This window comes from Labrus bergylta, chromosome 8 (assembly GCF_963930695.1).
Source record: "Labrus bergylta chromosome 8, fLabBer1.1, whole genome shotgun sequence".
In the NCBI taxonomy this organism is placed as follows: domain Eukaryota; kingdom Metazoa; phylum Chordata; class Actinopteri; order Labriformes; family Labridae; genus Labrus; species Labrus bergylta.
Genome location: NC_089202.1, coordinates 13219440 through 13232658, shown reverse-complemented (window position 1 = coordinate 13232658; position 13219 = coordinate 13219440). Strand labels below are relative to the sequence as shown.

General features: G+C 40.8%; 2 protein-coding genes across 4 annotated transcripts; one reads left to right on the top strand and one right to left on the bottom strand.

The window, feature by feature from the left end:
• Positions 1 to 8775, top strand: khdc4 (KH domain containing 4, pre-mRNA splicing factor). 3 transcript variants are annotated; one of them, XR_002278068.3, is made up of 14 exons: positions 1 to 162; positions 533 to 716; positions 1435 to 1563; positions 1659 to 1738; positions 1847 to 1899; positions 2001 to 2179; positions 2960 to 3171; positions 3296 to 3356; positions 4205 to 4265; positions 4382 to 4662; positions 5609 to 5752; positions 6282 to 6363; positions 6848 to 6933; positions 8013 to 8075. XR_002278068.3 is itself a non-coding variant. In XM_020637124.3 (14 exons), exons 1-14 carry the CDS (start codon positions 134 to 136, stop codon positions 8243 to 8245), a joined length of 1842 nt encoding a protein of 613 aa, XP_020492780.1. In that variant the 5' UTR covers positions 1 to 133; the 3' UTR covers positions 8246 to 8775. The 3 variants fall into 3 exon arrangements, 2 of the variants coding, with proteins under 2 accessions (XP_020492780.1, XP_020492781.1); XM_020637124.3 differs by having other exon boundaries at positions 6254 to 6363; positions 8013 to 8775; XM_020637125.3 differs by lacking the exon at positions 8013 to 8075 and having other exon boundaries at positions 6848 to 6990.
• Positions 8776 to 8925: 150 nt separating this feature from the next.
• LOC109986464 (NADH dehydrogenase [ubiquinone] flavoprotein 1, mitochondrial-like) lies at positions 8926 to 12739 on the bottom strand. Its single transcript, XM_065957964.1, has 10 exons — positions 12507 to 12739; positions 11303 to 11385; positions 11043 to 11213; positions 10734 to 10917; positions 10457 to 10646; positions 10127 to 10339; positions 9843 to 10009; positions 9675 to 9756; positions 9221 to 9366; positions 8926 to 9103 (listed from the first exon to the last, which is right to left on the bottom strand). Exons 1-10 carry the CDS (start codon positions 12588 to 12590, stop codon positions 9008 to 9010), a joined length of 1416 nt encoding a protein of 471 aa, XP_065814036.1. The 5' UTR covers positions 12591 to 12739; the 3' UTR covers positions 8926 to 9007.
• Positions 12740 to 13219: the final 480 nt, after the last annotated feature.

Sequence of the window (13219 nt, the reverse complement as noted above, 5' to 3'; positions counted from 1 at the left end):
AACGACGTCAGTCACCGGAGGCGGAAACACTTGAAACGCACAGAGGCTAGCGACACACACAGAATAGACTAAGGGAGATTTTCGCATCTATTTTTTTTGCATTGAAGGGTCAAATTCGTTCGACAGGATATTGATGTCATTTTGTGGAACTCAAAACGGCGGGTAAGCGCCTCAAAATGGGGTTATTTATTGTATTTCTGTTGTGTTTAACCCGCCATTAATGTGCTTACAACTAGCCGGCTTGCTAACTAACTACAGCCAGTTTATGTAATCATGGAGGTTGTTGTCTGCGCCCTGACTTGTGTTGTTTACTCTGCGATCATATGTGTAATATACCATCTAAATGTGAGCTGCAATGTGGAAACGACTACATCAGGCTGAAAATATGTTACCTCTAAAGAGTGTCGATTACACTGGGGTTTTAGATAACTCAGACAGTTTTAGACTGGCTTACTCTTTATAAATAAGATCAAATGACTGTTCAGTGGTCATTGTTTTTCACCTCCATGTCATGTTTTTCTTGTCCTCCCAGCCGCCGCAGCAAATGGGACCAGCCGGGGCCCGGCTCAGGCTCCGGTGGGATGGGGGAGGCTGAAGCTGCACCCACCGGGGCTCTGGATGCTGCAGCTGCCGTGGCTGCCAAGATAAATGCAATGTTGGTTGCAAAGGGCAAACTAAAACCCTCACAGATAGGCACCCCTGGACCACCGGATAAAGTAAGCATCATATATCCGGTTCGTCTGCAATGAAGGGATCCTTAACAACGCAGTCTACTACTTTTAATTCCATGATAGTCCTCCTTTTACGTCTCTGGTTTTACTAGGCCAGCATGCACTCATGCTTTCATGGGCTTCTTTATGAAAGCCCTTGATTGATGATAAAAATATATATATATATATTGTATCTAAGTTGCGTCCCCCCTACCTTATGATATTATAAGTGCATTAGAATTAGTCTTTGATCAAAGCTCTATTACAGCATTATGATGAAAACTAAAGCAGGACTTTTTTTTTCTCACAAGATGCCTGCAGTTATAGAAAGCAATGCGCTCATTTGTCCCGATTAAAATGTATCAAATTGCATGATCATTCTCTGCTTGCATTACAATTTAGTAAATTAGTAACTTGACATTTTTTTGTATGCAGTCATATTGATGCATTTTCCAAAATTTGGTGTTTCCTGAGAATTGTGCTCGTTGTAAAGGTGTTACAAACTCAATTTTTGCCATATCACGTAAGATTAACACCGCTGTCACTTATCTTAAGGAACCTTTTTCTTAAACAGCACAACTTTAGCTTTGAGTTAATATCTAAACGCTAATTTTGGCTCTTGCCCCAGTTAAGCATCAATGGCCCACATTCATTCTGTGTTTTTTTTCTCTCTCTCTCTCTCTCTCTCTCTCTCTCTCTCTCTCTCTCTCTCTCTCTCTCTCAGTTTGTAGGTGTTGCTAAGCCTCCAATGCCAACAAAGGCCAAAGATGACCTGGTTGTAGCCGAAGTTGAGATCAATGACGTCCCGATCACCTGTAGGAACCTCCTGACACGTGGACAAACACAGGATGAGGTCAGTAGCAATGTTGACTTAACGCTTCATAGAGTTAAGGATATTACTTTATAAAGTTTTTTTTTTTTTTTTTAAATGCACACTTATGTCTGCAGATCAGCAAAGTGAGCGGTGCTGCAGTTTCAACCAGAGGCCGTTACATGGCAGCAGAGGAGAAGAACAAAGCTCTACCAGGGTGACTTTTCATAGCTCTCATTTTCTATAACTCATCATGGAAACACTATTTAAATTGATGATTAGCTATTTTATGTCAGCACAAACTTTCTGCTTTTTTTCCATGCAGGGATCGACCGCTGTATCTGCACGTCCAAGGACAGACTAGAGACCTTGTAGACAGTCAGTTCTTTGACAGACTTATCTTCATTCAGTTATAAAGGATTGCTTTATACATTATATCATTAAACTGATTTTTTTTTTTTTTTACTGTCCTTCTTAAGGGGCAGTTAATAGAATCAAGGAGATCATCACCAATGGTGTGGTGAAGGCTGCAACTGCTTCATCATCTTCATCAACCTTTTCCCAGAGCTCTGCTCCAGTCACAGTTTACCAGCAGCACAACCAAACTCCTCCCTCGCTGCCCCCCATCACCCACCACAAACCACACTTTCAGTCCGGGGTAAGGCTTCCCTTTTGTTTACCATGTCTCATAATTTTAGATGATACTTCTTTTAAAATGTCAAAACACCCAAAACAATTTAACAGAGAAAAGCTTCAAACTCCTTAGTGTTGTCCTTTTTATATAAACCATTTCCAATTTTTACCATTGTTTTGGCATTTTGATGTTTTTCAACAGATGTCTGTCTCCAGCAGAGTGTGCTTTATGGATTACAACAAGCATTATCACTCTCATTAGTGTGAGGCTGTGATGCACATACATGCGCTATTACTTTCCATTTGTATAGATCTATCTATCTCTACAGATTGAAGATACATCTGAGGAAATTATCAGCCGAAATATCGTTATTAAAACATTTTCTCCCCAATATTAATACCGGTATTAGCCCCAAAAAATCCTATATCGATCCGGCCCTAGAATCTATCTTATAGCATTGTTTGAAGGAGGTTGTCTGGTGTATGTTGAGGTGTTTATTCAAGCTCAGACAGAGACTAGACATCTTTAAGTTTTGCTGCTGTGAAAGACAGAAGTCAGATTTGAATGATATAAACTAAGCTGTCTTGGATTCACTGAACTCATAAGGATTAAGAAAAGGTTTGTTTTGGGAAAATGTGATCTCTGATAGCAATATTTATGGTAAATGAACACAGTTTGCTAAAAGGCCCATCCAGTAATTTCCCTCTGATAGTAAAAACTATTCTGTGATAGACTTGTGGGTTACTGTCTTCAGAAGTATATTTAGTTAGTATTCATGCTTTTATGCTGTTGTCCCGTTCTCAGATGCACTATGTGCAAGATAAAGTATTTGTTGGTCTGGAGCACGTAATCCCGGGGTTTGTGGTCAAAGAGCGGGTGGAGGGTCCCGGCTGTTCGTACCTGCAGCACATCCAGGCTGAGACGGGGGCGAAAGTCTTCCTCAGAGGGAAAGGATCGGGCTGTTTAGAGCCCGCCTCAGGGCGAGAGGCCTTTGAACCCATGTACATCTACATCAGGTGAGTGTGGGTGTGCTGTGAATGAAGGAAGATTAAGAACCTTTACTGATCATTGATGAGTATTGATGAGTGTGTAGGACTTTATTGGAGGACTAGAACTAAATGGAGTCTATTCTCTCTCCAGCCATCCTAAACCAGAAGGACTCGCAGCAGCAAAAACTTTGTGTGAGAACCTTCTACAGACAGTGAGTAATGTCTTGTATTATGAAACGGTTAACCAGAAGACTTCATCAAGGTTTTTGCGTTTCCATTCCAACTTTAACATGACTCTAATTTAAGGTTTACTTTCACAAATGATTTGCATTATAGTAGCTGGAATGTTTTATATTTTACTGCCAATGTAATGGGTTGGAAGAAAAGCTTGAATACTTCCACTGTTTCTTGGGCTGCAGGGCTTACTTACTATAATTATTTATTATTACATTTTTTTTTATTTGTGAAGGTCGACTTGAAAACACCCACACTTGTGAAAGAAAATGTTCCTGTTATAAATAATGTATCACTGACTGACTAATCAAGAATACCCCTAGTGGCCAAATGATCTTTTTAAAATGTGCAACTCTTGATGAAATATAACTCTTGTGATCTGCAGTCACAGGCAAACAAAGTTTGAAGTCTGTAAAGAAAAATCAGAAAGGATGTACTTCCTCAAGTATGAAGGGTGTTTTTGATCCAGGCTTTTATAGATTTTCTATTGAGATCAAACTTGATTATTGTGTTGTTTACAATCAATTACATTCTTTTTGGTTTGAACCACAAGTTTGAGTGGTAATTTTTACCTTTTGCCAAAAAATACTTCCAAAATGTAGAAGCTCAAAAAGAGTATGTTTTCAGTAAGTAAGTATTGATGAATTGTATTTAGCTATTTGACTAGAACTAAACAGTTTTTATTTTTATACTGCAGGTTCAAACAATATTTTCTTGCATAATCCAGTCAAATGTTCAATTAGTGTTTGTTTTGCTTGTAAATTGTCATGTTTGAGTTCCTTTAACCACCAACAAACTTTGTTCTTCTATGTTTCTCCGTCACCAGGTCCATGCGGAGTATTCTCGATTTCTAAATCAGATGAGCTCGATGATGCCATCACAACAAGGTAGCACATATCAGGGTCTCTCCTGTGGTTCACACTAAACAACCTCAGATATAATATCTTCAGTCTGAGATGCTTTTAATATCAGTCAGACTTTTCCTGTCCTCTTCCTCCTGCAGGCTTTGCACTGCCTCCAGTGGTGAATGGGATGCCCCCACAGCCTCCTTACTATCCCCCTGCTGGATTCCAGCCCGGCTATCCCATGCCTGTTCCTCCACCTCAGCCACAACCCGTCCCTCCTCCTTACATTGTCCCACCACCATTACCTCCCACTGCACCTGCATGTGTGCCTCCTCAGTACCCCCTCCCTCCTGTCCCGTCTACTGCTCCGGCTCCCACCCCAGTTCCAGCTCCAGCTCTGGCCCCTGTACCGGCTGCTGCTTCAGGACCTTTGCCACAGGTAGGATTGAGACCCCGAATCACTTTTGATTAGAACTAATGGGGTAAATGTTACCGGTGTCTGCCTTACACTTCAAAGTCAGGAATTTAACATTTCTGTATTTAAATGTATTAAAGTGTTTGTTTACTGTTAGATTTATCTGTAGTGTTACTTGTGGCTATTTCATTAGCATTCAAAAACATGACTTGAATGAATGTGATGATGTAACTAAGGCTGTCATGGTAACCGCTGAAATGATTTACCCCGTTCTAAACAAGCCGCAGAGAACGGAATCAACCGCCATAGCCGAAAAGCTAAACCAAATGTGACTTATCCCTATGAACCAAGGAAACACATCTGGTTTGAGCTCTCAGCTTGCAAGGAGTATCTGGCCCCCAAGTTTATTTTGATGGTGACTTTGATTATTTCTGTGTTGTTGTTGTTGTTGTTGTTCAGAAAACAGTCAAACAAGTAAAAGTCACTATTAAACTAATCTTCGGGCCAGATATTATCGCTGGCAGGCCAGTTGCCGACCCCTGATTCACAAACAAATTAGCTAAATAAATTACAAAGCGGTGGTCTGACAATACAGCATACTGTTTCATTTAGCCACCCTGGATCGCCACGATGGATATTTCTTCACTGCGACAGCCCTAGATGTGACTGGAGCTTTCTCACTTTAACTCATCAGTACAAATTATTTCTCTCTGAGTTAGTTCAAATTAATTTCTATTTGGTTGTTGTCTAGCAAAAAAGGCAACTCCCATAATCCCACACTAGTCCACAACCTCATTAAAACACTTCTTTGTAATTGTTCTGATTGAGAGACCCCATGGGTTCAAATGTACTTACATACAGTCTAAATCATAACCCTAAATATTAAAACAAATTACGTAGGCAATGTTTGAACTACTTGTCAAAGGCTGCAAAGCAATAATATCATCTTTTTTTTTTCCCTTCTCTGCAGACTCTTCCTCCTGTACCTTTTCCTCCATCAGCTGCAGCGCTGCCCAAAGCTCCACCTCCAGTCGCCCCAGGAAACCCACCACAGAAAAGACGCTTCACAGAGGAGGTCCCAGATGAGAGGAACAGCGGCCTACTCGGATACCAGGTGTGGAAAAGTTCCTCCACCTTTACTGCCTCCACTCAGTCTTGGTCAACTTGTAGCCCTGTTAACATTTTTTGAAAGTTCTGTCTATTGTATGCATTCTCAGTCTCAATCTGCTCTGTCACAACACTCTTTGTGATAATTTGGTACCAATATAGCTCTCCTTGAGGTAAACATACACGGGTCGAGAGGGGATCGTCTGCTGTTGCCTTTTGTTCACTTACAGTTTACCTCTGTTCTTTTAAAAGTAAAATGATAAGTACTGATAAGCTTTAAAGGGTAACTAAACCCCACATTTTCAGTTGTACTGCTCTACCTATATACTGCTCTATTCTATATAGTTGCTGGGGGGGGGCAGTTTAATCAGACCTGTGGTAAGCTTTCACTATATATTTTAAAAACTTAGTGTCGGTAGAGCTATAAATAAAAAAAAAAAACTAGTGTCAGGACAGGGTTTAGTAGAGGATGTCTGCTAATCGCGCCTGTGTGTCTTTCTGCTCATAGCATGGACCCATTCATATGACTAATTTAGGTGCAGGCTTCCCAGTGGGCAGCCCGGAGACTGCAGGACCCCCACCACAGAGTTCCTCCGGCTCACCGTGTGAGAGGGACAGGTACACAAAGTTTTTTTTTTTCTTTTTTAAATGTGTTTAATTTGTAATAAGGTTGCTACTTACAATATTTTTAATTTGAATAAGAATCATTTTTTTTTAGTCGTTTAAGATGTTATCTTTTTCTCTCTGGGTCTAACAAGTGTCCAAATATTGAGAAGAAATGGCCATCACTGTGTCCAAAAGCTCAAGTTAAACCTAAAGATATTAAATAAACTCTCATCTAATCCAAAATCCTTGAAATATTATATTTAAGAAGCAAGAATCAGATAATTTAGATTTTCATTTCTTTTGTCTTCTTTTCCATTTTTTTCTTTGTCCTCAAATCAATCAACTAATTGATTATAAAAATAGTTTGTGATTAATTGAATAAATGTCAATGAAATGATTTATTGCTGCAGCTCTACTTTTGGTTTATTAAGAGTTGATAGTTTCAAAAAGGCAGTAGACATAGTTAACTAAAGTGAGCTCTCTGTGTGTTCCACAGTAGGCAGCTAATGCCTCCACCTACATTGCCTGTGAATGGAGTGAGACCCAAGATGGAGGAGAGAAGGGCGCCGCCTGGCCCCGTGGGTAAGGCATTATCCCGTGGGTTGACAATACCTGCTCAAATCCAAATCCACTTGTTCGTGCTTGTGGATCGTGCACCTTTTTAAGTCTGGATATGCTCACCACCTTAATGTGGAGCTGAAAAGAGCAAAATGTCAAATCTCTCCCGGGCCACTAGGCTGTGTCTAATTACAGTGTTCTTACTTGAGATTACTGAAAAGGTTTCATGTAAATCCCCAGCATACATATCATGACACATTAGACAAAGAAGCTTTTATTTCTGAGGATTTAAATAAAGAAGCCCGGTGGATTATAGCAATAAACACATTTATGCCGCACTCACACTAGGCAATCCCTCCTGTGCCTAGTGGGGCAAGTAAGCTGAAACTTGCAAGAAACAAGTTTCAGGTTACATCATTTACATATTAAGCAATACTACAGGTCTGTTGACCCCCAAAGTCCAGTTCAGTCCTGGGCCTAGTGTGAGTGCGCCTTTACACTTAGCCTGAAAATGGCTCGTATGCTTCTCATCTGATGTTTTAACTAGAAATCCTCAGACAGAGTCTGAGCTATGACTGAAACATTTTTCATCAGTTGTTTTGTAAAGTAGTCTTGATAACAGAGTCCACCTTACCGTGCCGTACTGATGACATCATCAGTCTGGCTTGTCTATGGTTTGTTTTCTTTCCTCACTAATGAGAATCTCTCCTGTTTTTGTGTTTTTTTTTCTCTGTGTTTTTCTTTTCTTCCATGTATCTCTGGGGGTGATGCTGGATTCTGATTGGGGGTGGGGCACGACTTCTCCTATGATGCTGTCCTGCCGCTTGTTTGGACGGCCTCGAAACTGTCGCTCCCCACCAACCAATGGCTGCTTTCCAATGGCCGCCCCCCTCCTCTACACTGCTGACAAACTATAATTTAAATATATTAACTATTTGTTTCTCCCTGAATGTGTTTTGAATCATTATCTTTTACTTGTCTCATATGGGACATGCTGCTGCTGTTTTTTGTCCGCATGTTGTTTCTCTCCCATATTTCTCTCCCTCCCCAAAATGTGCCTCCTGTTCCTCTCCTCCGCGTGTTTCCCCCTCTTCTTCTTTCAGAGCCTACAGCGAAGAGATTGAAAACTGGTTTGGTGGCATACACAGGCGACTCCTCTGACGAAGAGGAAGAACACTCGACCTCCAAAGCCTCAGGGCCAGGTAACCCTGGGACAGCTCCCCCTACCTCCAACTCCTCAGGCTGGACACAGGGCTATCGCTGCCCTCCTCAACCTCCCCCTCGTGCTAAAACACAAACACAGCCGCAGTCTATGCCTTTCTGGATGGCACCCTAAAACAGGAAAGGTCTCCCTGAGTGCTTTGTTGCGAGTCTCACAGGATGTTCACCCAAACTGAGCCGGTCTTTCCATCACATGTTCACCTCATGAAGGACTCTTTATTTAGGAGCTTGGGTCCGTATGCACATATGAATGATTTGGTAGACTCCTGTTTCTTTTGCATTTTGGTGCTCACATTATAGTTTAAAGCTGAACATTTGAAGGACTGATGCCACAAACTACTGTGTGGTTGTTTAAAGGGCGATTTCTGCCACCAGTTTTATTTTGAAAATATTTAAAAACTCAAGGCCTGCAAAGGGCTTAACGTCTTAGTAGAAAATATTAACATAAGGCCATGGTGTCAAACATCACTATCACTTTTAATTTGATCCAAAGTCCTAATTCGTCACTCCCTCCCTGCACCGGTCTGTGGCACCATCCTTTTCTATTCCAATCTTTTTGTACAGATGAAATTGACTTGCGTGTAGTAAAAAAATGAAACTTATTTCATTCTTTTATGAAATAAATAAACTTAATTTATTGCCTTGTTTGATCGTTTGTTTCTGTGTTACATGCATTCTCTTACAGACTTTTCTGCCACATTTAGCAAAGGAATAATTATAACACATCCAGTCTGTCGGCTCTGCCAGGTAGCTGTCAACAGGCAGCACCACATGTAGTGTAAACTGTTAGGAACAAAAACTTACAAATCATCTCACAGCAGCATAAAATGATGATGATAATATTTTTGGTAGTGTCAAAAAGGACATCTGTAGAGTTTCATATCATCTCGATGTCTGGCTCTCTCTGAGGGTTTTTCTGGTTATACTGTGCAATGCGTCTCTCCATGACTGGCCGAAAATGACGGATCAGTCCCTGTACATGAAAAAAGAAAAGTTAAGAAACTACTGTCATTGAAAAAAAGACAACTTTAAAAAGACCATCCTCTGTTGGACTGTTAACCACAAAAAAAAAATCAAGAGATTTTGTCACCTGCACAGGCCAGGCAGCTCCGTCCCCCAGTGCACAGATGGTGTGTCCTTCTATCTGCTTGCTGAGCTCCCAGATCATATCGATCTCTGAAACTGCTGCTTCTCCCCGAACAAACCTCCACATCATGTTATCCATCCAGTCAACTCCTGAGGCACAGGACCCAGGGAGAGAAAGGTGAATAAAACATACACTCAACTGACTCTCTTAAACTAGGAGCCCAACCTAAATGAAGGTTTTCTTCTCTAAAATACCCTTGAAAGTAGTCAAAATGTTGACCCTTAAGACCCATTTAAATGTTACAATACAGAAGTTTCTTAAACTGAGCTTTAAATTGGTGTACAGGAACTTTAATTTCAATTTTGCTATCCCACTGAAGATAGAAAGGGACACTGACAAAGTGGGGGAATAAATAACTTCCTAGTTCAGGTGTCAAATCCATTATGCAGTTCCTTACCCTCTCTGCAGGGGGTGCACTGACCACAGCTCTCATGTTTGTAGAACTCCACCAAACGTGCAATGGCTCTGATCACATCAGTCTGTAGATAACATGAATATAATCTTTCTGGACTGATTGTCACTTAAGTTTCAATGTGTTTTATATGCACAGGTTTTTTTTCTTTACCGATTTATCCATTACTATGATAGCAGCAGTTCCTAATGCAGTCTCAGCACGGACCAGGTCATCGAAATCCATCAACACATCATCGCACACATGGCGGGGGATGATGGGAGTGGAGGACCCTCCTGGGATCACTCCTAATAGATTGTCCCAGCCACCCCTCACTCCTCCTGCACCAATCACATGAGAGGGGAGAGAGGAAGTCATTGACATCTCGTAACAGTGAAGAAACATCGACACAGAGTCAGACTGTAAACTCACACTCACACACACACTCACACACACACCTGCGTGTCTCTCTATTAGCTCCCTCAGAGGAATGGACATCTCTTCCTCCACTGTGCACGGTGTGTTCACGTGACCGGAGATGTTGAACAGCTTTGTCCCAGAGTTCCTCTCCCTCCCAAAGCTTGCAAACCAAGCCCCGCCTCGACGACAGATTGTAGGTGCCACGGCAACCGTCTCTACATTGGAAACGGTCGTTGGACATCCAAAAACGCCTAAAGGAAGGTAGAGAAAAGTAGTGATGACCCCTTATATTCACTTAAACACTATTTTGCAGTTTGTTAAACCAAAATGAACCATGAGTGAAGTGCATGTAGGGGCTTTTACCTCACCTATATCTGCAGGGAAAGGCGGCTTGAGCCGAGGTTTCCCTTGTTTTCCCTCCAGAGACTCGATAAGGGCCGTCTCCTCCCCACAGATGTAGGCTCCCGCTCCTCGCATCACAAACACATCAAAGTCGTACCCGGACCCACATGCGTTCTTCCCTATCAGCTTGGCCTTGTAGGCCTCATTAATAGCCACCTGTTTAAAGAGTAGAAATAGAAACACATAGTATACAATAGGCAGCACATATGGATTGTCAAACCATTTGTGTAAGCCTTTGTGTACCTGTAAATTGGATGACTCGTTGTAAAACTCTCCTCTGATGTAGATATACGCAGCACGAGCACCCATAGCTGCCCCAGCGAGCAGACAGCCTTCTATCAGCTTATGGGGGTCGTGACGCATTATCTCACGGTCTTTACATGTTCCGGGTTCGCCCTCATCTGCATTCACCACCAGGTACTTGGGTCTGGGACGCAGAAATGCACTCATACATCACCAGTATGTCAATAGTGTGGACAGTTACCCTGCCTTCAGTGCCACTCATGGGTCAGATCTTGATAGTTTATTTTATTTTATTTTTTCTGTTCCTACCTGCCACCGCTTGGTTTGTTCATGAAGCTCCACTTCATGCCAGTCGGAAAGCCCGCCCCTCCTCTACCTCGTAGCCCTGAGATCTTCACCTCATTTAGGATCCAGTCTTGTCCCTTCAGTATGATCTCCTTTGTCTTATACCAGTCCCCTCGTTTGAGTGATCCCTTGAGTCTGGTAGAAAGAAAGAGTAAGAAAGAGATTTCCTTATAACGACTTTAAAGTCTTTCAAAAGAGGTTGACATTTCTGCTTTTCACTTTACCTCCAGTCATGCCGGCCATATAAGTTAGAGAATATCCGGTCTTGGTCACTTAAGGGGCCAAACTTGGTCTTTTTTGGCTTTACCTTCCAACAGAGAGAACGATCAACAGATTACCAACATTTAAGGCAGGGGTTCTCAACCATTTTTCCTTGGAGCCCCTCCCCACTTGTTTCCAAGAAAAGCTGAGCCCCTCCTAGAGGGCCTGGACCCCAGGTTGGGAACCAATGATTTAACATGTGACTGTTTTTTGACTTTTCATATGCTGGATTTCCTTAAAATGTTTTAATTTAATGTTTTATCTTTAACATGTCCAAAGAGTAAAAGCCCCTGTTTAACTCTCACAGTCAATGGTGGCTTCTTCAAATATTTCATTCTGTATGACCAACAAAAAGCCAAATCCACCATTTTACTTTTATTAATGTTAAAGAAGAGGATCAAATTCTCACATCCGAAAACATTTAGTGTTTTAATGAAGGATTAATCTCTTATCGAAATAGTTTAAAAACCTTTTGGCAACAAACACATCCATTCATAAACTCCTTGTATTCTTATCAGTTGTTGATAAATATAGCTGACATAATATTACAAATTAAAATGCATTTAGGACAATAAAAAATTCATTCATCTTTATTCATTGATCAAAACTTTGCCTTTCTTTTCAATTGATGGAATTTAACATTTAAAGTGTCCTAAACACAAGTCAATTATTTAATTTAAATTGTTAGACCATTTGTTCTGAGTGCAAGAAATTTGATTTGCTGAGTTAAAATTCATGCTGGGCTCAATTTCTACAATACCAGTAAAAGTAGTTATAAAAGTACTTTTTGCCTATGTGATATTGTGGAACTCATACTGGTATTGCAGCCACTGACAGAGCTGCAGAACTGCCTTTCGTTGTTTTCATAGCGATGACAATAAATATCTATTCTATTCTAATTCAAACAATTGGTGTTATACATTTTATAGCACATTAAATGAAATGTTTTATATATATTTTAACAATATTTAATAGTCTACCTCAGCCCAAAAATGAATTGTTTTTAACATATTTTTTTACAATAGCTTATTAAAAACTTGGATCATATTCATGTTTCGTTTAGTGAATGTGGTTCCTTAAAAAAAAAAAAGGAAAAAGGAAAGGTTCTGTAAATAATCGATCATGTAGACCAGAGTTTTGCAGTTTACTAAAACTAGAAAGGCCTACCTGCGGCTGTGCTGCGGTGCTGTAGGTCAGACGCGGAGTGACCTGCCGCACCACAGCTCCCCACATCATCCGCCGCGGCAGCATCCTTGCTGGAGCCCGTAGAGAAAACTAACACCTCCAACTCAATTCAAACTATTTCAAACTCCGAAGTTGCTCCTTCCGAGTCTCCGGTGGACTTCTGCTTTAACCAAAGATCGGTTTCTGAAACCTCTGAGATGCAGTGTGTGCCTGCAGGTTCAGATTAATTAAACTAAGAGGATTAACAAACCCACGTCACATCCTGCCCTAGCTTCACGACGTCAGACAGGTGGGTATATCTACATATCATATCTTTGTATCTACTCAGTGAATTAGTAGAATCCTGGGCACAATTAACAGGGAATTTATGTATCTTTTAAAGTGGGATTTATCATTATTATTGGGAAAATTTACAGAAAATACAAAAAAGGCAATACAAGCTTTAGGGTTGTGCCTGTATTGCATTTGCTTAGTTTGACGAAAAGCCTTTATGGAGACATTTTGAAGTTATAGAAAAGCACAGCAACTAGCTCCTGCTTAAATCTGAAAAGTCATTTCAGTTGCCCTGCTTCAAGATTAATACAATGAACAGTGTAAATTCAAAGGTTTATTGACCATAATTAGATTAGTTATATGTTCCTGCCTGATCTTTGCTTAGCCAGTGAAAAGTAAGAAATGTAAGTAGGCTATAGTTA